At 45.7% G+C, this 26,350-nt stretch overlaps 1 protein-coding gene across 1 annotated transcript in view; it reads left to right on the forward strand.

The window, feature by feature from the left end:
- The window catches only part of LOC124612299 (putative glycerol kinase 5), a 394,929-nt gene that overhangs the window by 174,934 nt on the left and 193,645 nt on the right, over positions 1–26,350 (forward strand). The window contains exon 4 of the mRNA XM_047140412.1: positions 25,232–25,321. Coding sequence (XP_046996368.1) covers positions 25,232–25,321 — 90 coding nt within the window. The remainder of the gene's footprint in view (positions 1–25,231; positions 25,322–26,350) is intronic.

Genomic DNA, 26,350 nt, shown 5'->3' on the forward strand with positions numbered 1-26,350 from the left:
GTGGCTACGTTCCTGCCAGTCATTGTGCAGTATCGCAGAAGGAATATTCGTTTCTCGTAACCCCATTACATGACCCCTATTTAAACTCAGTGGGGTGTTTATAGTGACGTCATCGTCGTCACCTTAAAGGCATTCTTGACTAATATCAGCTCACAACGTCCAATCTCAAAGCTAACTCATACTCACGACTCTGCAGCGTGTATTTAAAGCAAACCCGATTTGCATTTTCATAGTGGCGTTACTAGCGCCACTCCTAGCGACTGGCGCGAAATTTGGACAGACCTCTTTCAGATGTAGAAACATTCCTACCAACTTTCGTCTATGTCGCACAACTCCTTCTTGGTATTACGTCTCTTTTTTCTTTTTTTCGCGTCAGTACATGTGGATACTGCGAAAAGTGGCACATAATGCTCCCTATTAACAGATGGTTAATTTAACGGAAATGAGCAGGAAAAATAGTCCTGTAATTTTCGAATACAATATTAATGGTGTACTGCTTCACACACTGACGTCGGTGAACTATCTAGGAGTAACAATGCAAAGCGACATGAAATGGAACGAGCACTTAAGAACGTTAGTTGGGAAAGTAATGGTTAACTGCAGTTTATTGGGAGAAATTTAGAAAAACGTAGTGCATATAGAACACTTGTGTGTCCTATTCCTGAGTACTGCTAGTGTGTTCGGCGTCCCCACCGTGTCGGTTTAATGGAGGAAATCTAAGCAGCTCAGAGGCGTGCTTATAGATTTGTTAATGGCAGCTTCGATCACCACTCAAATGGGATTCCGTAGAGAGAAGATGAAGTTCTTTTCGCGAAACGCTATTGACAAAATTTAGAAAACCGGCATTTTCAATAGACTGCATAACGATTCTACTGCCACCAACGGACATCTCGCGCAATGACCGCAAAAGCAAGATAAGAAAAATTAGGGCTCGTACGGAAGCACGTAGGTAGTCGTCTTTCCCTCGCTCTATTTTCAAGTGAAGCAAGAAAGGGAGTGGCTGTTAGTAGTACAAAGGATCCTCCGACGTGCACTGTATGGTGGCTTGCCGAGTATGTGTATTTATGTAGATCAGCAGGGGCATTTACTCCTGTTTTGGGTAAGTGATATGCCTTAGGTCATTATGCAAAAGAGAAGCATGCCCTCCGGAAAAATAATGGCTTTAGTTTCCCCTTGCTTCCTGTGCTTCGCAGGACCAAACAGCTAAGCCTGAGCTAATGTTACAAGGCCACATAAGTAAGTCATCCATACTGATGCCCCTACACGCTATCAATTTCATTTGTCAATTTTGCGCGATCGGTAATAGGTGCTAGGCCTACAACTTTGCTTCCGCCGTTTTTTCTCGAAATTCTGGGCTTTATTGTGTAAACCTTACAAAAAAATATGGTTCATAGTATTACCCATAGCTGGCCACTACGTTCTCCCATCTTTCGGATAGCATATGAATCCAGTGACGGATGAACTGGGCGTCATTTGTGGGGATCCATGGCTCTAAACACTATGGGTCTTAACTTCTGAGGTCACCAGTCCCCTAGAGCTTAGAACTACTTAAACCTAACTAACCTAAGGACATCACACACATCCATGCCCGAGGAGGGATTCGAACCTGCGACCGTAGCGGTCGCGCGGTTCCTGACTGTAGCGCCTAGAACCGCTCGGCAACTCCGGCCGGCCGGGGATCCATGAATCGATTCAGTTTTGCACTTGTTCATGTGATCGGAAGTGCTGGTCAGCCAGACTGTATGCCACTGATCGAAAAAGGTGGTAGTCAGAGAGAGCAACAAATGGAGAATACGGCGGGAGGGATAGGACTTCTCATTTCAACGTTTCCATGTATATTTGGAAGGGTTTTGCGACATGGGGTCGAGCACTGACATGCTGCAAAATTACCTTTACGTGTCTAACGCTGTATTGTGGCCGTTTGTGTTTCAGTGCTGGACTCCAACGCATCAATTGTTTTCGATAATGATGTCCTGTGACTGTCTTCGTCTGTGTCAGTAGCTACGAAAACGTTCTGTCTTCCCCCGCCATGCCGGTCTTCGACATCAAAATCACCGTTCTTAAGGCGTTGAAAACATTCTCCGCACGTTCTTCCACTAATAGTTCCCTCATCATTGCTCTTTCGCAGCACTTCAAGAGCCACAGCCGCAGATTTCTTCATGTTGAAGTAGAAGATTAAAACTTCCCGCAAATCGCGAGAAATGGATACGTAAGTTCACGTACTTAATCGAGAATAACCTTATCATGCAATTACAAATTGACTAATATTTTTATGGCATTGTGTTTACAGATGCCTAAGCTTATTGTATTACACCTATCACCAACCACTTGAACCCCACTTGCCGCTACTGCCGTCTGTTGCAAGACAGCGGAAGCAAAGTTGTAGACTTAATATTTTAGTCAAGTTTTAACTCACCATTACAATCACCAATGCACATTTATTCAGTTATGATATCTATGAAAAGACATTTCAATGACTAATGTGTTGTACACTTAAATGATAGTTTCATATGCAACAAAACAATACTCTCACGCTTTTTGCAATGAAATCGTTTTTCACTTTCGCAAACAAAACAGTATTGCAACTTGAAACTTCCTGGCAGATTAAAACTGTGTGCCCGACCGAGACTCGAACTCGGGACCTTTGCCTTTCGCGGGCAAGTGCTCTACCAACTGAGCTACCGAAGCAAGACTCACGCCCGGTACTCACAGCTTTACTTCTGCCAGTACCTCGTCTTTCAGGAGTACTAGTTCTGCAAGGTTCGCAGGAGAGCTTCTGTAAAGTTTGGAAGGTAGGAGACGAGGTACTGGCAGAAGTAAAGCTGTGAGTACCGGGCGTGAGTCGTGCTTCGGTAGCTCAGTTGGCAGTCTGCCGCCGGCAGTGCTGCGAGGCGGTCACGCGCCAGAGCGCTGCGGGCGAGGCGCGCACGGTGTGTTTGTGTTTACTTCGGCCGCTGTAAGTGCCGTTTTCCTTCTAGACCACCATGGCGCACAACTATCGGAAGAAGACATTACGTTTCAACTTTTGTTCCGACTTCGCCCGACCCAAGGCCCTGGAGGTAGAACGATTTATACGCGATGAAGTTAAAATACCACCAACGGATCTAATTGGCATCCACTTGTCCATAGTTAGCAGTACCGTCTACGTCAAAATGATCAACGATGCGGCGTGCGACAAGGTGCTTCAAGAGGCAAAACGTGGACTGCGCTTCTGTCATTCCGACGGCAACGTCGGACCCGTTACCGTCGATCACGCAGGTCTCGGCACACGGACGATAAGGATCTTCGAACTGCCGTTCGAACTACCTGCAGACGTCGTCATCGAGGCGCTCCGTCCCTATGGCAACGTTCTGGAACATGTTGCCGAACGATGGGTCCAATTTCAGACCTATCCAGTTTTAAACGGTGTTAGACAGGTCCGCATCGAGTTGCAGAAACACGTGCCTTCCTATCTACCTATCGGAGGCTGCCGTGCCATTATAATGTACGACGGCCAACCTCGGACCTGTTCCGGTTGCGGGAAAGAAGGTCACCTACGGTCTGAATGCATTCAACGACGTGTCGCGCAGCTCCCGTTGTCGGAAGCGTCCGTCACACCCACGATGACCGCCCTACCGGTCACTTACGCAGCGGCTCTTGCCACGTCTACAGTTTCGTCCAGTCCGTCGCCCGGTCCTTCTGGTCGGCACGTCCCACCGTCCCAGTCACCAACGGACGGTACAGACGTCCCACCTGACAATCTTGCCGCCGAACAGGCTCCCGCACCGGACGCTGAGGAGACCAGTACATCTTCACAACACCTGTTTGACAATCTCATTGTACCCACCGACGCCTTCGAACCAGGTCGACGCTCCTCCTTGCCGTCGTCCGACACTGAGGAACACGTGCGCAAACAACGCTCGCCACGTAGGCGCAAACGCCGTCGCCGTTCCCCCACGGGCTCTCAGAGCGTTGCCACCCGCGACGACGAAGACGACACCCAAGCAGCCGACATTTCCACGCAGAGGTCGGCGGACAACTTTCACGATGAACAAGACGTTTCGCAGGACGGGACCACTATGGAGGTCGCCACGCACAATGTAACGATCGGTGCGCCGGTTGAGACGCCTGTCTCCCCGCCGACAACTCCAGATCTCTCTCACCACGACGCAATTCCCATGGACATTGGACAGACCCACGGCACAGGAGCATGGGCCGACGACATTGAGGAAGGTACGCCCCCTCCTCCGGATGAGTTACCTCCGCCGGACGAGGCTGCCTGTTAACATCAAAAGCGAGGCATTGCAGCTGATGGGACGGGACTTCCTGTCGGTGCCCTCCTCTTACTTCCCTTGGTGACGGTAGATGCGCGTCCACCACCACTGAAACAAACATACCGGTTTGCCACACTGAACATCAACATGGTCGGCACTGCACCCAAGCTGCAACTCCTATGTGACATGCTTCGGGCCTCTGACGTCGACGTCGCCCTTCTTCAGGAAGTACGCGTTGCCACACTACCACCAGTCTACGGCTACGACTCATACACGTCCACATGTGATGAATCAGGGCGTGGAGTGGCTTTCTACATACGCGAAGGAATCCCACTCACTGGCACGACAATCCTTCCCTGTGGAAGAGGCATGGCTGTTACCATCTTCGACACGCGCGTCATCAATATCTACGCTCCGTCTGGCTCCACGAACCGTCGGCAGCGGTCCACTTTCTTCGGACATGACGTGGCGCCCCTGTTTTCTGGACGCTATGATCGCCTTATCATGGGAGGCGATTTCAACTGTGTCCTCCATCCGCAGGACCAAGTACCTGGTTATTCGCCATGCCCGGCGCTGCTCACCTTAATCGAAGATTTTCATCTAGTGGACGTTTGGGAGAAAATTCATGGCAATACCCCCGGTTTTACCCATTATACAGCACATTCTGCGAGCAGACTGGACCGGTTTTATGTCTCTGCTCACCTCGGCAATGAAGTCGCCCAAGCTGAACGATGGCCCCTTGCATTTTCGGACCATTGCGCCGTCATTTGCTCCCTGGCTCTGCCACCTCAGTCAGTGTGGCGCAGCAGAGGTTACTGGAAGCTTAATACCTCCCTCCTTAATGATCCACACTGCCGACAATGTATTGCCGCTACATGGGCGTCTTGCGAAAGACGCCTTCCGCAGTACACATCCACGTTCCATTGGTGGCTCAAATGTGCCAAACCTGCGATCAGAAAGGCCTTCATACAATGTGGCAAGGAAGCAGCAGCATGGCATCGAGACACCACAAATTTTCACTACGCCGTCCTCCGTGAGCTCGATGCGCTCCCTCCATCACCTGACACCCACAGGGAACGACAACGTACTAAAGCTCGTCTCCTCTCTCTTCAACGTGCACGACTGCATGGTGTCGTGGTGCGTTCCCGACGACAAGACCTCCTCCACGACGAAACCCCATCCACAATCCATGCCGCATCCGACCATAGTCGTCGACGTCGGCTTTTCGTCCCCAACATCACGACCTCCGATGGTGTTCACCACACAACACAGGCGGCGGTCGTGTTCGCCTTTGCTGAACATTATCGCCAATTTTATGATGATGAAGCGATGGCGACGCCCATTCCTGATGATCTCCGTCCTTCCCCTGAACGGACCCTCACCGTAGCGGAGTCAACGTCCATGATGTCTGCAATCACCGCAGAAGAGGTGGTAGAAGCGATCAACAAATCACCCGGACCAGATGGTCTCCCAGTGGAGTTTTACCGGGCGTTCACCACGTTAATGCTTCCTCGCTGGACGGAAATGATTCAGGAACTCTTTACTCCGTCCTTCCCAATTCCACCTGAATTCGTCACTGGCATTCTTCTACCTGTGCCTAAACCGAAGGGAGGGTCTCATGTCTCTGCATATCGCCCCCTTACACTACTGAATGCAGACTATAAAATCTATGCACGCCTCTTAGCAGCGCGCATACGCACCGTCTTACCTACGGTCCTTTCTCCTGAGCAGACTGCACGTGGTTGTGGGGCCACCTACAAACAGCCCTGGGAGAATGCCGTGACCTCATTGCACTGGCGTCGGTTTGTCGCCTTCGTGCAGCACTGGTATCCGTCGATTTCACGAGTGCCTTTGATCGCGTTCGACACCCTTTCCTCCTCATGGTGGCGACACGTATGGGGTTCCCATTGCTTTTTGTCGATGCCATTCGCCGGTTACTCCTTCCCGCGGTCTCGATGGTACAAGTCAATGGGAGGCTTGTAGGACCGATTCCTATACGCCGCTCTGTGCGTCAAGGATGCCCTATGTCTACTTTACTGTATGCCATTGCACTTGAGCCCCTCATCACTGGACTTACCTCTAGACTGCAGGGCCTCACTTTGCGTGACCACACTTTTCACTGTAGGGCTTATGCGGACGATCTCCTCTTTCTCACCTGCTCCTCCACGGAACTCAATGACGCCATCCAATGGATCCAGCAGTATGGACGTCTTTCTGGTAGCATTCTTAATGTCCGTAAATCGACTATGATGCACATTGGACGCGGCCTCCCGGCTATGGTGCCGACCCCACTCCCAGTTAGTGCCACCCTTCGTTACTTGGGTATCGAATTTACGAGCTCCACACACCGCACAGTGGCCCTGGCTTACCGGCGGCTTTTGCAGTCGATTCGGCACCATGTCCGCGGTCAAGTGCACCGTAACTTAAACCAACTCCAACGTGTGTCCTATGTAAACATCTATGTCGCCCCTAAACTGGTACACGTCGCCCAGATCCTCCCACTGCCGTTACTCCTTGGCCGCCGCATCCAATCAGCCTTTGGATATTTCGTGTCAGCAGGGGAACTTTTCAAAGTCCGCTACAACACTCTAACACTGCCTCCTGCAAAAGGTGGCCTCGGACTCATCAACGTGCGGGCACGCTCTTCTGCACTCTTTGTCCACACTCTGTTGCGGCACTGGCAGGGGCCGGTCCCGTCTTTAACACGCTGTCTCTTAGATATCCTCCGACCAGCTTCTCTCGATCCACCGATCAATGTGGCACCTATTTCTCCATTATTGTACTACGTCGCCAATTGTTTCATAGAACTCAGCTACGTTCGGGCCGATCTTCCAGTCACCCGTCCTCCCCGTACAAAACATTATTATCGTTTGTTTATGCTGTCCAACCCTTGCGACCCCATGGTGCTACAGCATCCTGACATTAACTGGCGCACGGTTTGGGGGTGTGTGCATGCACCCTTTTTACCGTCGTCTGTGTCTGCACTCTGGTATGTTTTAGTCTATGGGAAATTCCCGACTAATAGTCGACTTTACCGCATAGGACTGGCCACCTCCCCACTCTGCCCTGACTGTCAGCTCGAAGACACCGACGAGCACCGTCTTACGTGCCCCCTGAAACAAAACGTATGGCTCCTCATCCAACGAATCGTGGGCTTTTACCTCCGTGCCCCGCCAACGACGGTAACCCCGGATTTCCTGTTGTTGCCCCAGACATTTCACTACCCTCTTGCTAAGCACCATACCCTAATCTGGTTTCGAGGACAGGCTTTAGAATATCTCTTTCGGAGTGGTCCGCATACAGTCCTTGACTTCTGGTACAAAGTTGTGACCGCGCATAGCACCCTCACCCGAAAACCATCTTACCGACAAACTTTTGCCGGTTATCTCCGCAGCGTCTTTCTTGACCCCCCTCAAAGTTGGGGTGTACCATGCCTACCTGTCACATGATGCAACACCCTTATCCACGTTCTCATGCATCGACCAAAAACAAACACAATTTTATTTATTTATTTATTTTACAAAAAGGAAGAAGACAGAATATGTTATATTTTGTTGTATTTAATGTTTTTCTTTTTTAATATTTTTTTTGTTTAACTAGCAGTCATTTGTATATTTTTAAATGGTACCTTGAAGAACTCTTGCATATATGTACCTTTAGTTTGTTCAATACAAATTTTTAAACAAAAACAAAAACAAAAAAAAACAAAAAAAGGGAAAACAGGATATGTTCTAATTTGTTGTATTTCATGTTATTCTAATAATTTGTTTACCTAACACTCCTTTGTATATGTTTAACTGGTACCTTGAAGAACTTTTGCTTTGTGTATATATATATGTACTCTCCGTTTGTTCCATAATAAAGATTACACAAAAAAAAAAAAAAGTTGGTAGAGCACTTGCCCGCGAAAGGCAAAGGTCCCGAGTTCGAGTCTCGGTCGGGCACACAGTTTTAATCTGCCAGGAAGTTTCATATCAGCGCACACTCCGCTGCAGAGTGAAAATCTCATTCTGGAAGTATTGCAACTTATTAACCAACGTATTTTGTCACAAATGTAGTCACTGTCCTTCGAAGATAGATTACTGTATTTGTATTTACTTTTGTGTATATAAGGAAATGTAATGGTGAGACAGAAATTTAGGAACCAGGTTTTAAATTGTAAGACATTTCCAGGGGCAGATGTGGACTCTGACCACAATTATTGGTTACGAACTGTAGATTAAAACGGAAGAAACTGCAAGAAGGTGGAATTTAAGAAGATAGGACCTGGATAAACTGAAAGAACCAGAGGTTGTACAGAGTTTCAGGGAGAGCAGACTCTGCAAGAGAGGCGCTCTGCATCGCGGTGTAGCTTGCTCGCCAGGTTTCGAGAGGGTGCGTTTCTGGATGAGGTATCGAATATATTGCTTCCCCCTACTTATACTTCCCGAGGAGATCACGAATGTAAAATTAGAGAGATTAGAGCGCGCACGGAGGCTTTCAGACAGTCGTTCTTCCCGCGAACCATACGCGACTGGAACAGGAAAGGGAGGTAATGACAGTGGCACGTAAAGTGCCCTCCGGCACACACCGTTGGGTGGCTTGCGGAGTATCAATGTAGATGTAGATGTAGAACAATTGACAGGAATGGGGGAAAGAAGTACAGTAGAAGAAGAATGGGTAGCTCTGAGGGATGAAGTAGTGAAGGCAGCAGAGGATCAAGTATGTAAAAAGACGACGGCTAGTAGAACTCCTTGGGTAACAGAAGAAATACTGAACTTAATTGACGAAAGGAGAAAATATAAAAATGCAGTAAATGAAGCAGGCAAAAAGGAATACAGACGTCTCAAAAATGAGATCGACAGGAAGTGCAAAATGGCTAAGCAGGGATGGCTAGAGGACAAATGTAAGGATGCAGAGGCTTATCTCACTAGGGGTAAGATAGATACTGCCTACAGGAAAATTAAAGAGACCTTTGGAGAAAAGAGAACCACTTGTATGAATATCAAGAGCTCAGATGGAAACCCAGTTCTAAGCAAAGAAGGGAAAGCAGAAAGGTGGAAGGAGTATATAGAGGGCCTATACAAGGGCGATGTACTTGAGGACAATATTATGGAAATGGAAGAGGATGTGGACAAGATGAAATGGGAGATATGATACTGCGTGAAGAGTTTGACGGAGCACTGAAAGACCTTAGTCGAAACAAGGCCCCGGGAGTAGACCACATTCCATTAGAACTACTGATGGCCTTGGGAGAGCCAGTCCTGACAAAACTCTACCATCTGGTGAGGAAGATGTATGAGACAGGCGAAATACCCTCAGACTTCAAGAAGAATATAATAATTCCAATCACAAAGAAAGTAGGTGTTGACAGATGTGAAAATTACCGAACTATCAGTTTAATAAGTCACAGCTGCAAAATACTAACGCGAATTCTTTACAGACGAATGGAAAAACTGGTAGAAGCCGACCTCGGGGAAGATCAGTTTGGATTCCGTAGAAATATTGGAACACGTGAGGCAATACTGACATTACGACTTATCTTACAAGAAAGATTAAGGAAAGGCAAACCTACATTTCTAGCATTTGTAGACTTAGAGAAAGCTTTTAACAATGTTGATTGGAATATTCTCTTTCAAATTCTAAAGGTGTCAGGGGTAAAATACAGGGAGCGAAAGGCTATTTACAATTTGTACAGAAACCAGATGGCAGTTATAAGAATCGAGGGGCATGAAAGGGAAGCAGTGGTTGGGAAGGGAGTGAGACAGGGTTGTAGCCTGTCCCCGATGTTATTCAATCTGTATATTGAGCAAGCAGTAAAGGAAACAAAAGAAAAATTCGGAATAGGTATTAAAATCCATGGAGGAGAAAAAAAACTTTTAGGTTCGCCGATGACATTGTAATTTTGTCAGAGACAGCAAAGGACTTAGAAGAGCAGTTGCACGGAATGGACAGTGTCTTGAAAGGAGGATATAAGATGAACATCAACAAAAGCAAAACGAGGATAATGGAATGTAGTCGAATTAAGTCGAGTGATGCTAAGGGGATTAGACTAAGAAATGAGACACTTAAAGTAGTAAAGGAGTTTTGCTATTTGAGGAGCAAAATAACTGATGATGGTCGAAGTAGAGAAGATATAAAATGTAGACTGGCAATGGCAAGGAAAGCGTTTCTGAAGAAGAGAAATTTGCTAACATCGAGTATAGATTTAAGTGTCAGGAAGTCGTTTCTGAAAGTATTTGTATGGAGTGTAGCCATGTATGGAAGTGAATCATGGACGATAAATAGTTTGGACAAGAAGAGAATAGAAGCTTTCGAAATGTGGTGCTACAGAAGAATGCTGAAGATTAGATGGGTAGATCACATAACTAATGATGAGCTATTGAATAGAATTGGGGAGAAGAGGAGTATGTGGCACAACTTGACAAAAAGAAGGGACCGGTTAGTAGGACATGTTCTGAGGCATCAAGCGACCACAAATTTAGCACTGGAGGGCAGCGTGGAGGGTAAAAATCGTAGAGGGAGACCAAGAGATGAATACACTACGCAGATTCAGAAGGATGTGGGTTGCAGTAAATATTGGGAGATGAAGAAGCTTGCACAGGATAGGGTAGAATGGAGAGGAGAGCTTGATCAAACCAGTCTCAGGACTGAAGACCACAACAACAACAACAACAACAACATATAAGGAGAAGTCTATCAGCATGAGCTATACTAGACTATTATACCAAGTGATTATCAAGTGATTGATGTCTCATGTGACCACTCAATTTCAGAAATACATACATTGTGAAGTATGAAGATAACAGTGTAATGTCTTTGGCTCTGTGCTTCTTGTGTATTATCATATCGAATGTGAACGACCTTAGTATGTCTACTTTAGCGTTGTTTTACTTGCTTATGTTTCCTCCTTTCATTCTCTCCCTATCCAGCGAGAAGCGTTTTGAGATGTTTATTGAAGATAAAGAAGGTACTCCAAAGTACACCGTTTGTTTACTTATCAGCCGCTTATCGTCCTTGAAGATAATGTGCTGACCTCAGCATCCGCCTGAATTGATTGCATTCGGGTGGAGGACGGTTCATACCGCCTCTGGCCATCCAAATTTACGTTCTCCCTAAATCGCTCCATGCAAATGCACGGCCGATTTCCTTCCCCATCCTTGACACAATTAGAGCTTGTGCTGGGTCTCTAATGACCTCAATGTCGACAGAACATTGAAACCAATCTTCCCTCTTTCTTTCCTGAATTGAGTGCACGCTTGACCTATTTGTAACCTGTTATATTCAATTCCCCGCTGTCGTGGATCTTTCATGATTTCGTCCATCTGTCGCTTCCTTAGTCTGCCAGCTGGATTTGTTCCTTCCGGTATTCCAATTATCATTGCTTGGCTTGATGTTCAGACATAACTGCCATGTGGGAGGGAGCTGGTGTGGAGTGGAAGGATACTGGCCCACAAATTTTTTAACATATTTACTAAAACATAAAAATGATGCTAGGCAGTCCGAGCACCTAGCCCCGAAATTAAATCAATTTCCAACAACACAACCGTTGGTAGATATTGCTTAACTTTCAGAAATGACAGAAATTTCACAAAATATTATTTGAGAACGAAAGTTTAAAAAAAATCAATGTATGTTTAGCACAGAGATCTAATCAGATCATAAGTCTATAAAATTAACATTCATATTCCACATTACGAGTTTCAAAAACATATTGAAAATAGCTAACAAATCGTTATCATCAGCCATCCACTATCACGTGACTGGTTCAAATGGCTCTGAGCACTATGGGACTCAACTGCTGAGGTCATTAGTCCCCTAGAACTTAGAACTAGTTAAACCTAACTAACCTAAGGACATCACAAACATCCATGCCCGAGGCAGGATTCGAACCTGCGACCGTAGCGGTCTCGCGGTTCGAGACTGCAGCGCCTTTAACCGCACGGCCACTTCGGCCGACTCACGTGACTGTTTACAGAGAATTAGAGAGAAGACCACTGGTTCCAAGGAAGCTGAATAACCTGACAACATTAAATTCAAAGATGACACAATTGGAGGTTGCAGAGCCAAGCAGTTTCTCTTTCTTCACATAACTGTGGATGGCGATCGCCACTAGAGAGATAGAGCTCTCAGTAACGGCGTTTATCGTACCCAGCCCTTTTTAGTTGGACCCACAATATAAACTAAAGATACATCAAGCTATCCTGTAGCATACGAACCACTATTTAACAGTTTCAACTTTTCGCGGCGTTAAATTTCGGGCTTGCAGCCGTGCAAATAAAATTTCTTCTTCTGATATTTCAGTCGCGTATTGTCCGGCCATCGTCAGAGAGAGTCGCAAGACTGACGACTTATTAAAACCATTGATAGGAAAATGTAGTCACCACATTCGTAATTCTGTGGATTTCTTCAGAGACTTAGAAATGTCAGGCTAAATAGTTCGGATGTTCGAATGGTTCAAATGGCTCTGAGCACTGTGGGACTTAACCGCTGAGGTCATGAGTCCTCTAGAACTTAGAACTACTTAAAGTTAACTAAGCTAAGGACATCACACACATCCATGCCCGAGGCAGGATTCGAACCTGCGACGTAGCGGTCGCGCGGTTCCAGACTGTAGCGCCTAGAACCGTTCGGCCACCCTGGCCGGCAGTACGGATGTGCTCGTTAGTTTTGACGTGGTATAATTATATACTAAGGTACCTTTAAAGGACTCTTTATCTCTTATCGGCCAACATTTTGATAAGAACATGTGTTTTTATCATCTTATTTTCGGTTTAATGGTGGATTTTATGAGCAAATTGATGGAGCTGCTATAGGGAAGCCCCCTGTCCCGTCTGGTAGCTAATTTATTTATGAAAGACTTCGAGGACAAGGCACTGGACTGAACGAGTTTTAAACCAACGGTCTTCTGGAGGACGACACAGGATGGTTGAATTACATCGATTTCTTGAGCATCTGAATTCTATTCATGCTAGTATAAAATTTACTATAGAAATAGACGGCTGCCACCCTTTTTGAATGTTGTCGTTCGCCGTAAAGTTGATTGCACTCTAGGACATGCCTTATATCGTAAATCTACATATACAAATATGTATCTACACGTCAGTAGCTGCCATTACCCTTCACAGACCATAGGTTTCCTTAAGACTTTAGTGCATATGGCGCACTGTATATCCGATGAAGATAATTTGCAAGAAGAGTTCACATACCTCAAGAGCATTTTTAAAGCGAATGGATTTTCTCCGCAGCAAATTCGTAGACCATTCAATGTAAAACCGCGAATGCAGGTATGTGATGAGGAAGAAGATAGTAATTCCTTCAGACCAACTGCGTTTTTGCCCTATGTGGGTGCTCTTTCCTCGAAGTTACGCCGTATTCTCGAGAAACATTGTGTTAAGGTGATCTTTCGGCCTCCCACGAAGATTGCAGCTTTACTCGGCTCTGTAAAGGACGATTTATTGCTTCGTAAGTAGGGTGTGTATCAGATTCCTTGCGGAAATTGTTTGAAGTCATACGTAGGCCAAACAACACGCACCTTTCATGAGAGATGTGTGGATCATGGAAGATACACACGCTTACCACAACCAGACAGGTGAGCTATGGCCGAACATTGTACCGATACAGGGCATTCCATGAACAACAGTGATGTGAAGATTCTAACATCCACCTCTTCCTTTTGGGATTCTGTCTTCAAGGAAGCTGTACAGATTAGTTAATAATAATTTAATAAATAAAGATAATGGTTTTAATTTGGACAGAGCGTGGAATTCGGCTCTTGGGAAAATTAAACTGCAATGAAGTCGTCATGGTGTCATCGCCGCCGAACATACATCGATAAGCCGAATCGAATGTCTGTGCGCCTTCGCGATATGCGTATGTAAGCGATCTCTTTGTTGCCGACAAGCGTCTGCGACTCGCAGGCACGTACCGCCGCGATGGAGCATACACTATGTGCTTAAAAGTATCCGGACACCTGTCTGAAAATGACTTAAAAGTTCGTGGCGCCCTCCATCGGTAATGCTGGAATTCAGTATGATGTTGGCCCACCCATAGCCTTGATGACAGCTTCCACTCTCGCAGACATACCTTCAATCAGGTGCTGGAAGGTTTCTTGGTAAATGATAGCCCATTCTTCAAGGAGTGCTGCACTGAGGAGAGGTATCGATGTCGATCGGTGAGACCTGGCACGAAGTCGGCGTTCCAATAGATGCCAAAGATGTTCTATAGGATTCAGGCCAGGACTCTGTGCAGGCCAGTCTATTACATGGATGTTATTGTCGTGTAATCACTCCGCCACAGGCCGTGCGTTATGAACAGATGCTCGATCATGTTGAAAGATGCAATCGTCATCCTCGAATTGCTCTTCAACAGTGGGAAGCAAGAAGGTGCTTAAAACATCAATGTAGGCCTATGCTGTGATAGTGCCACGCAAAACAACAAGGGGTGTAAGCCCCCTCCATGAAAAACACGACCACGCCATAGCACCACCGCTTCCGAATTTTACTGTTGGCTCAAATACAAATGGCTCTAACCACTATGGGACTTAACATCTGAGGTCATCAGTCCCCTAAACTTAAAACTACTTAAACCTAACTAACCAAAGGACATCACACACATCCATGCCCGAGGCAGGATTCGAACCTGCGACCGTAGCAGCAGCGCGGTTCCGGACTGAAGCGCCTAGAAGCGCTCAACCACAGCGGGCGGCTTACTGTTGACACTACACACGCTGGTAGGTGACGTTCACTGGGCATTCGCCATACCCTCACCCTACCATCGGATCGCCACATTGTGTGCCGTGATTCGTCACTCCACACCACCTTTTTCCACTTTTCAATCGTCCAATGTTTGCGCTCCTTACACCAAACTGGGAGTCGTTTGGTATTTACCGGCGTGATGTGTGGCTAATGAGCAGCCGCTCGACCATGAAATCCAAGTTTTCGCACCTCCCACACATTACGACCTCTTCAACTGTCGGCGGTCTCTGTCAGTCAACAGACGAGGTTGACCTGCACGCTTTTGTGCTGTACGCAATCCTTCACGTTTCCACTTCACTATCACAATGGACGCGGTGGACCTAGGGATGTTTAGGCGTGTGGAAATCTCGCGTACAGTCGTGTAACACAAGTGAAACCCAATCAGCTGACCACATTCGAAGTCCGTGAGTTCCGCGGAGAGCCCCATTCTGCTCTCTCGCGATGTCTAATGACTACTGAGGTCGCTGATATGGAGCACCTGGCAGTAGGTAGCAGCACAATGCACCTATGAAAAACGTATGTTTCTAGGGGTGTCCGGATACTTTTGATCACGTAGTGTATAAGGCCGCGCTTGGAACCTTGTCGACAGTTTTGCGACCCACTCTGAGTGTGGTCGGACGATATGCGGCCGAAATATCAGTGGAAGAAATTAAATTTCCGTGGCTGCATGCCCGAAATTTAATGGACACTAATTATCAGTTCGCATTTACAGCACAAATATACATCGTAAATAGAATTGAAAAAAGCGAACATTGCTCATGAAGCCCACGATTTCAAAATAAACAACAAATTTTAATTATAGGTGCGGCCAAACTTAGTCAACACCACTACTTCAGTCACATTCGCAGAAACATAACTTAAGTGAGATCATTTAAAATACTTGTGAATGAAAATGTTTACGTTACACGATGGGTAACTATAGTACGTTTAAAATAAGTTGCGACTTTTGACAGTTCAGTACGGAGAGAGTGGAGGGGAGCGTAGTTGCCAGCGGGTGCAGGTGACCACAGTATAATGCCAATCCTATTCGGCGCGGAATCTGGCAGGGTCGTTTGACTGCGTGAACAGCCGGCCATCCGATCTGCGATCTTTCTGAAACGATTTTCAAGAAACTATTCGGTAGTAAACTCTCATTCTCCCACATTTTATAGTTTAATTCGTCAGCTTTGTGATGAACCGCGTATCATTCCGTTAATGGTCATGATCGTTGCGATGTTTCAATAATACGTAAACTAATGCAAGAAATTCTTAGTTTGCAGTGAAAAACAGGTGTCGCTGTGAATTTGTGTGTGGTGCGTGTTAGGTTAGACGTTCGTGTGGATTAAATGTAGGTAACATATTGAATTATTCTTTATATTTGTAAGGATCCAGCAGTCTGTTTCCAATCTCGAGAAAATGGAATAAATGTAAAGCGCTCCTTCACGAAATCGTGTCGGTGAAAAAGCTAGAATGAAATATTCGTAAATTCTTCGTACCTTTTAAATGTTTTGACATATCGAAACAAGATCTTGGCAAATGATACTGCGCAGAGACGAGAGTGTTTTGCCATATGATTAATGTGCGAAACTTACATATCTACCGCTATTTTCAGGAGACTACAGATTTTTTCAATCAAATAATGTAATTAATGAGGGCGATCGGTAGCTGGTTAAACGAGAACTGCTGTAGATTTTGTAACAATATAAGAGATGAAGTTACACGTTTATTTTTATACTGAGAATGATCTGTTTTGTAAACTATTGACCTTACTTGCACGCAGTTGTTAGTTTAACAATACACTATTTCGGTATTCTGTCGCAATTTCAACTGCGTTACAATTTAGTGAGATGAATATTTCTAAATTCTGCCGTGTTCTGACAAAAGAAGCAGATATTAACATAGCAACAAGAGAAGTTACTTATTCCCCAGAAATAGTCACAGTCCTTCATGAATGGCTCCTCTTTAACTACCGTCCTGGTATGACTGACAACACAAGACCTGTCCTGTCGTGTAACATTTGCAGTAGCTTCTTTTGTCAGAATTTCAACATCAATGACCGTAAACGTCTTGCTGTTTTTAGCCACAGTACTTTTCATCTTAGGCCCATATACTGTCAGTCGGATTGAAATGTGCTTGATACGGAGAGAGCATATTGAAACTATGCGCATTACCGTTAGCCATTTCGTCGACCTTGTAGCATGGAGTTTTGACTTGTACAATACTGTTCCATTAACTTCGCCTTTTACACGCTACGTTAAACTTTATCTCACGGAACATTTCTTTGTACCCAGAGCAAAATATTAGCTTTTGTCCACTGCGGTGTTGAAGCTATGTGCATCGCAACAACGTGTTATGGGTGTTGTCCGTTACTATTGTCGAATTGCGAGGAATGTTTTGCAACAGAACGTTGTCTTGTCAGCCAGTGAACGTGTTCTTGGACGACAATTTTATTGCATATCTCGTATTCAGATGTATTGCACTGTTGTTATTAATGCAACGCCAACACGAAACACTTGTTCACAATACCTGATGACTACAGAACATTTCAAAGCGAGAAAATACGACTCTATAAAGAGAGCTGACAAACTTTGATGTGTGTCAATATGTGGTAATTAATGTTTATTCATGGTGTGGCAACAGGGCCGCTTTACCTTACCATCCGAACCGCTAGCAGCGTGGTAGCGAAAGCCGGCTCGCCATTGTTGTTACCTGGGCAGCGGTGTCTCGTCCCCCTCCGCTCAGCCAAACATGAAAATTGCTACATCACGAAGATAACGTGCTACAGACGCGAAATTTAACCGACAGGAAGAAGATGCTGTGATATGTAAATGATTAGCTTTTCAGAGCATTTACACAAGGTTGGAGCCGGTTGCGACACCTACAACGTGCTGACATGAGGAAAATTTCCAACCGATTTCTCATACACAAACAGCAGTTGACCGGCATTGCCCGGTGAAACGGTGTTGTGATGCCTCGTGTAAGGAGGAGAAATGCGTACCATCACGTTTCCGACTTTGATAAAAGTCGGATTGTAGCCTATCGCGATTGCGGTTTATCGTATCGCGACATTGCTGCTCGCGTTGGTCGAGATCCAATGACTGTTAGCAGAATATAGAATCGGTGGGTTCAGGAGGGTAATACGGAACGCCGTGCTGGATCCCAACGGCGCAGTCGAGATGACAGGCATCTTATCCGCATGGCTGTAACGGATCGTGCAGTCACGTCTTCATCCCTGACAGATTGGGATGTTTGCAAGACAACAACCATCTGCACGAACAGTTCGACGACGTTTGCCGTAGCATGGACTATCAGCTCGGAGACCATGGCTGCGGTTACCCTTGACGCTGCATCACAGACAGGAGTGCCTGCGATGGTGTACTCAACGACGAACCTGGGTGCACGAATGGCGAAGCGTCATTTTTTCGGATAAATCCAGGTTCTTTTTACAGCATCATGATGGTCGAATCCGTGTTTGGCGACATCGCGGTGAACGCACATTAGAAGCGTATATTCGTCATCGCCATAGTGGCGTATCACCCGGCGTGATGGCATGGGGTGCCATTGGTTACACGTCTCGGTCACCTCTTGTTCGCATTGCCGGCACTTGAACAGTAGAGTTACATTTCAGATGTGTTACGACCCGTGGCTCTACCCTTCATTCGATCCCTGCGAAACCCTACATTTCAGCAGGATAATGCACGACCGCATGTTGCACGTCCTGTAAGGCCCTTTCTGGATACAGAAAATGTTCGACTGCTGCCCTGGCCAGCGCATTCTCCAGATCTCTCACCAATTGAAAACGTCTGGTCAATGGTGGCCGAGCAACTGGCTCGTCACAATACACCAGTCACTACTTTTGATGAACTGTGGCATCGTGTTGAAGCTGCATGGGCAGCTGTACCTGTACACGCCATCCAAGCTGTTTGGCTCAATGCCCAGGCGTATCAAGGCCGTTATCACGGCCAGAGGTTGTTGTTCTGGGTACTGATTACTCAGGATCTATGCATCCACCATTGACCAGGCGTTTTGAGTTGGTGAGAGATCTGGGGAATTTGCTGGCCAGGTCAGCAGTCGAAAATTTTCTGTATCCAGAAAGGTCCGTACAGGACCTGCAACATGCGGTCGTGCATTGTCCTGCTGAAATGTAGGGTTTCGCAGGGATCGAATGAAGGGTAGCGCCACGCGTCGCAACACACCTGAAATGTAACGTCCACTGTTCAAAGTGCCGTCAATGCGAACAAGAGGTGACAGAGGCGTGTAACCAATGGCACACCATACCATCACGCCGGGTGATACGCCAGTATGGCGATGACGAATACATGCTTCCAATGTGCGTTCACCGCGATGTCGCCAAACACGGATTCGACCATCATGATGCTGTAAACAGAACCTGGATTCATCTGAAAAAATGGCGTTTTGCCATTCGTGCACCCAGGTTCGTCGTTGAGTACACCATCGCAGGCGCTCTTGTCTGTGATGCAGCGTCAGCGTCAAGGGTAACCACAACCATGGTCTCCGAGCTGATAGTCCAAGCTGCTATAAACGTCGTCGAACTGTTCGTGCAGATGGTTGTTGTCTTGCAAACGTCCCCATCTGTTGACTCAGGGATCGACACATGGCTGCACGATCCTTTACATCCATGCGGATAGGATGCCTGTCATCTCGACTGCTAGTGATACGAGGCCGTTGGGAGCCAGCACGGCGTTCCGTATTACCCTCCTGAACCCACCGATTCCATATTCTGCGAACAGTCATTGGATCTCGACCAACGCGAGCAGCAATGTCGCGATACGATAAACCGCAATCGCGATAGGCTACATTCCGACCTTTATCAAAGTCGGAAACGTGATGGTACGCATTTCTCCTCCTTTCACGAAGCATCACAACAACGTTTCACCAGGTAACGCCGGTCAACTGCTGTTTGTGTATGAGAAAACGGTTTGAAAATTTTCCTCATGTCAGCACGTTGTAGGTGTCGCCACCGGCGCCAACCTTGTGTGAATGCTCTGAAAAGCTAATCATTTGCATATCACAGCATCTTCTTCCCGTCGGTTAAATTTCGCGTTTGTAGCACGATATCTTCGTGGTGTAGCAATTTTAATGGCCAGTAGTGTAGATGAAGGGGATAGCTACATTAACTTAAAATCAACAGATACAAGAGTAACGCTGTCAGTGGCAGCCTAGAAATATTAGAGTAAAATTCATGGCTAAAAATAAATGATTCAAATGGAATGTCATTTTCTGTCCATTAATTTCTCATTTCCTTCATTTCCTTGACAAAATTTGGTTGTGTTATCATTTCGTACAGTTTTCTTCAGCGATCGCTACCTCGCACTGCACCAAAGATTATGCACAAAATTTTTCGTTCAGACATTAAAAGTTTGCGTCGTCCACTTTTATGGTACTCGAAGTCTCTGTTTCTATGTAATGACAAAGGGACTCTTATTGCAATATATGTCTTGGGTCTGAAGCGCCAAGTTATTGCGATCGTTAAACTACGTGCTCAGATACTTGAAGCTTTCTCGCTAACCAAACTCGAATCTCTAACATGCAGTTGGGTCCCTCTGCACTGCTTCTCCAAATAGCACTATGACTTAGCCTTCACAGCATATATTTTCAGAACGACTGTGGTCGCATTTTGAGCAAGGTCATTCACAGTTTCTACCATATCAGCTTCGGATATTCCAGGGCTGCGATATCATTATATTTTTTCATTCAGATTGACATCCTGTTAGAAACTGCAAAAAAAAAAAAAAAAAAAAAAAACACACACTCTAATAACGACTCTCACTGTCAGTAGAATCTGTAAATATAAGGATATCAAGCAAGACCATTATGATTTGATTTGACAAAGATGGAATCTCTGAGCACGTCTTATATAACTGTTACATTAGATCGATGAAATTAACAGCTCACTTGTTGTTGAAAATTATATCTGCCTAGGCGTTTCGGGCATAACCCATCATCAGAACATCTGTTAAATGGAACATAATTGCCATGGTAGTTCTTAGTTCTAGGGGACTGATGACCACAGATGTCAAGTCCCATAGTGCTCAGAGCCATTTGAACCATAATTGCCATGAAAGAGCAAGCACAATGTGTACATGACATTGAGAGGAAAAATATTTAAAAACATTTACAATTAAGTTTACATGCCATATAAAATGCATAAATGCTTAATATTGTGTCACATAGTTACATCGCATCTGATGGCGTGCTGCCGTTTCAAAAACTACACTCTAAGGCAAAATGGCGACGCACAACGAAGGAGTTATTCGAATGGAACCGAATTTGATAGATGTGATGTACATGTACAGATAAGCAAATGACTACAATTGCAGAAAAATTGTACGATTTATTCAAGAGAAAGAGCTTCATTTATTCAAAAGAAAGAGCTTCACAACTTGAGCAAGACAATAACGCGTTGGCAAACACGAAGACAGGCACTAGAAACTCTCGTCGTGTCGTCGAGGGGGGTGGGGGGCGGAAGGAGGACATCATCTTACTGGAATGTAAGCCCAGGATTGTTTGCCATGAAGGACAACAAAACGGGGCTGAGAAGCAAGAAAACGGAGCGGAGCATATCGTACTATAAGAACGGTGCCGCGGATAACAACCAAAAGGTTTCTGCTTTGAAAAGAAATGGCACCACAGACCATTACTCCTGGTTGTCTGGCCGTATGGTGGTAGTCAGTTTGGTATCCTGGGCGTCTCCAGACCCCGTCTTCGGCCTGGAATCTCCTTGACTGGCGCAGAGTTGTCTTCAGTGATGATTCCCGCTTCAAACTGAGCCCCGATGTCCAGCAACGACGTGTCAGGAGGCACACCGAACAGCGGCAGGTCACTTAGGAGAGTGGACAGATTCCAAGAAAAAAGCCTTTGTGTTGGAAATCAGGAAAGTGGAAACGGCATACCAATTAACAAAGAGTGTCTACAACAAGAAATAGATATCTAGTAACAGTAAGACGCAACACTACGGCACACCGGATGCCGAGTGTGATGCACAATGCCCTGCTACGAATAAAAAAAAATCGTATAGGCAAATTAAAAAAAAAAGCTGGCCAGATGCGACTAGCACTTGCGCTCTGAAGGTTCCGTACAAACTTAATTATGTATACAGACAGTTCATCCATTTCGGGAATCGAGAATCTCGAAGATTTTTCCTGTTATCGGCGTTGATACTGGCAACGTATCGGTCCCGGGATTTCCAAGACTTTCGAGGATGTTTTAACTTCAAGTTTGAAATCGGATAAAAATTGATAAAACAGATATTTCTCGTGTGATTTTTTCCTTGTATTGTGTAGCCCTGCTTCTTCTAAATTTCATGATTCTAGGTTTTAATGAGTGAGTTTGCGAGTATTAAAGTCTGTGATATAAATGACTGTACCTTTGACTGCACTCAGTTAGCTCACCTTTTTTACAACACCAAAGGACCATACGTCTCAGTATGTGACATAAATTTCTGCTTGATTCGTCTACCCGTTCCTGAGAAAACTTTTTTTTTACAATCGTGCGGACAGACGCCAAAGTGATTCTGTAACGGTTCCGTTTTTACCGATTGAGGAACGGAGCCCTTTAGAGAAACACAGATCACAGGGAAAATCTTATGTCAGTCAAAACAAATAGTGAATTTGGGAGTCGACATTACTGTGAACTGTATAAACATGGAGAAAAAAATGACAAACTCTATCCTACTGCCACATTATTCATATGAGACCTGAAGGTTTGAGCAACCATGTCTTCCGCTACTTTTTCACTAAAAGACCAAGAGAACACGTCGGCATATAAAAAAGTACTGGCAAGAAGTTTGAATAGCACGGGAGGATTTACAAAAATATATTCCGTTCAAGAAGAAACTCCTAGAGCATCTTGGTTTCAAAGAGAAGCCAAAAGTTAAAACTTGCAATACGAGGACAAAAGGGAAGAAGGAACTGCATGTGAATCTATTGCGAGGGTTTATTGGGCTAAAGTTACAGGGTGACAATTATTGAACTATATGAAAAAAACGTAAATTAGGTACAACACTTTATTCAACGTGTAAACGTCACTACAGATATTCGTTAAGGTTACGACATGTGCAATATGCGTACCATCATTGGCGATGATGTGGCGCTGACGAATAGCGACATTCTGCATAACCCACTGAAGTGTCGGAACATCGATGCTATCGATGACCTCCTGAGCGGCTGTTTTCAGCTTTGCAATGGTTTTGGGGCTATTGCTGTGCACCTAGTCTTTAATATATCCTCCGGAAAAGGAGTCGCATGTATTCACATCCAGAGAACGTGGTGGAAAATCCAGGGCTATGCCAGTGGCCTCTGGTTACCCTGAGCCAGAATGTGGTCTTCAAAGTGCTCCTCCAGAACATCAAAACACTCTCCTACTTCGATGGGGTCGAGTTCCGTCTTATATGAACCACATCTTGTCGAAATCAGGGTAACTTTGGATAATATGGATGAAATCATCTTCCAAAAACGTCACGTACCATTCCGTAGTCACCGTGCAATCAATGAATATAGCACCGATTATTCCGTGACTGCACACAGTCATTCGTTGAGGAAGAAGAGACTATCGCGAAGTGGGGATTCTCAGTCCCCCAAACGAGTCACTTTTGCTTATTGACGAACCCATCCAAATGAAAGTCACTGGACTCGCATTCGGGAGGACGACGGTTCAATCCCGTCTCCAGCCATCCTGATTTAGGTTTTCCGTGATTTCCCTAAATCATTTCAGGCAAATGCCGGGATGGTTCCTTTGAAAGGGCACGGCCGATTTCCTTCCCCATCCTTCCCTAACCCGAGCTTGCGCTCCGTCTCTAATGACCTCGTTGTCGACGGGACGTTAAACACCACCAACCTAACCTCCAAATGAAAGTGGGCCAAACCATACAACGCATACTAATTCTTATCATACCCCACGGCCAACCATGAGCTTGAACGTCCTAAGGCAAACTGTTCGGAAGTTATGACGATTTTATTCCATATAGTTCAATAATTGTCGATTTGTTAAGTCCAGGCACAAAGAAAAGGAAAAATGCAGCTACAATACCGTGGTCCTTAGATGGCCAATGGGGTAAAACTTACTGTTATACACGCATAGGACGCTAGAGGACCAAGCGAACGTCTATTTGACACCTGTCTGTTTTCAGGCTCCACGTTTCTTTCATACTTCACTGTGCGTTTTCTTCCTTCCTTCCGGCGAAGATTCTTCTGTCCTCAGTTTCTTGGCTTCTTGCCACACTTTCCACTTGAGTATTGAGTTGATGTTTGTATGTCTTGCATATCTGTTGTGAGGTTGTTATGGCAGCAACCTTCATTTCTTTTCTGACACCGGTGATCCGCTTCATGTTCTTAATGCTTTCCGTGTACTCCAATATCTGTTTGGTTTGTCGGATATCCAGAATTCTCTTGGTATGCCCGTTAAATTAAATTGTTGTTGTTGTTTTTAGTGGTGGTGGTAGTAGTAGTAGTAATTGTATAGTGCGCACACTTCTTCGTGGCAGGTTTAGCGAGGCTGTTTTTGAACGATGACTCGGTATGATACCGGCCGATGTCTGGCCTGTACTCTTTCGTTCACGACACAGCCGACATCACCACGGGATTGCGCGGTAGCCGTTGGCGAGTGCTTTGTGTTCTCCGCTTTACTTAGTGTGTGCGTGTTGCTCGTTGTTTTCTTTTCTCATTTTGAAGTCTGTGAGGAGACTAAACCTGGTCGATTACGGGGTTCGAGAACGACTCTGTCGACACCAGAAAAGACCGCTGACCCCCCTAAGGCGACGTATCAGTCCTGTTATTGCGAGAGTACAAATCACGGGTGTAGATTATCATTACTGCGAGAGGAAGGCGGGCCTTGTTCCCATCGGACCGTTTCTCTCCCCCAAACGGTCTAAGTTCTCGTTCGTTTACACTCACGTTAAAATGTCCGCACTATAGCAGCAGCAGATAGCGTTATAGCGTAATCACGTTACCGTTAACTTCATCAAAGCAACGTGTGAACTACGATCCGCAGTGCATTGCGGATAATTTGTACTGAACTTTTGACGTTATTCGAAGCTTTATTTTCGCTACAAAGAAATGTGAATCATCATTTGTGCACCGTAACTGTGGTTTTGAAAAAACAATGTAGATTTTATATGCTCCACTAGAAGGAAGCCGCTTTTTGCATGAATGAAGTTGATTAGCTTGGAATGTTTTTGCAGGAGCAATATATAGGCTGAGCTGTGCTGTACCGTGCTGTGTGTCAGCTTGTCATTGTTCTGCGCAGGCGATGCGGTTCGGCGCCCGCCTGTTGTACACGGTGAGCCGGAGCAGGCGCTACCTGGCCGCCAGCGTGCTGCGGCTCATGAACACGCAGGTGAGTGGCTGGGCAAATCGCCCCGTGTGCTGCTGCGAGGCCCGTCTCTGCTGTTCCTTTCTAAATGATAACTGGCAACACCGCAAGCCAAACTGTACAGGACTCCCCACGAAAAACAAGCCCGAGTACAGACTCCTCAACCATTGTTGTTGTTGTTGTGGTCTTCAGTCCTGAGACTGGTTTGATGCAGCTCTCCATGCTACTCTATCCTGGGCAAGCTTCTTCATCTCTCAATACTTACTGCAACCTACATCCTTCTTAATCTGCATAGTGTATGCATGTCTTGGTCTCCCTCTACGAGTTTTACTCTCCACGCTGCCCTCCAATACTAAATTGATGGCCGGCCGCGGTGGTCTAGCGGTTCTAGGCGCTCAGTCCGGAGCCGCGCGACTGCTACGGTTGCAGGTTCGAATCCTGCCTCGGGCATGGATGTGTGTGATGTCCTTAGCTTAGTTAGGTTTAAGTAGTTCTAAGTTCTAGGGGACTGATGACCACAGATGTTAAGTCCCATAGTGCTCAGAGCCATTTGAACCATTTGATCTAAATTGGTGATCCTTTGATGCCTCAGAACATGCCCTGCCAACCGATCCCTTCTTCTAGTCAAGTTGTGCCACAAATTCCTCTTCTCTCCAATTCTGTTCAGTACCTCCTCGTTAGTTATGTGATCGACCCATTTAATCTTCAGCATTCTTCTGTAGCATCACATTTCTAAAGCTGCTATTTTCTTCTTGTCTAAATTATTTATTGTCCATGTTTCACTTCTATACATGGCTGCACTCCATACAAATACTTTCAGAAAGCCGGCTAGGGTGGCCGAGCGGTTCTAGGTGCTACAGTCTGGAACCGCGCGATCGCTACAGTCGCAGGTTCGAATCCTGCCTCGGGCATGGATGTGTGTGATGTCCTTAGGTTAGTTAGGTTTAAGTAGTTCTAAGTTCTAGGGGACTGATGACCACAGCAGTTGAGTCCCATAGTGCTCAGAGCCATTTTGAACCCATAGCGCTCAGAGCCATTTGAACCATTTTTTAA

This window comes from Schistocerca americana, chromosome 4 (genome assembly GCF_021461395.2).
Source record: "Schistocerca americana isolate TAMUIC-IGC-003095 chromosome 4, iqSchAmer2.1, whole genome shotgun sequence".
NCBI classification, from domain to species: Eukaryota; Metazoa; Arthropoda; class Insecta; order Orthoptera; family Acrididae; genus Schistocerca; species Schistocerca americana.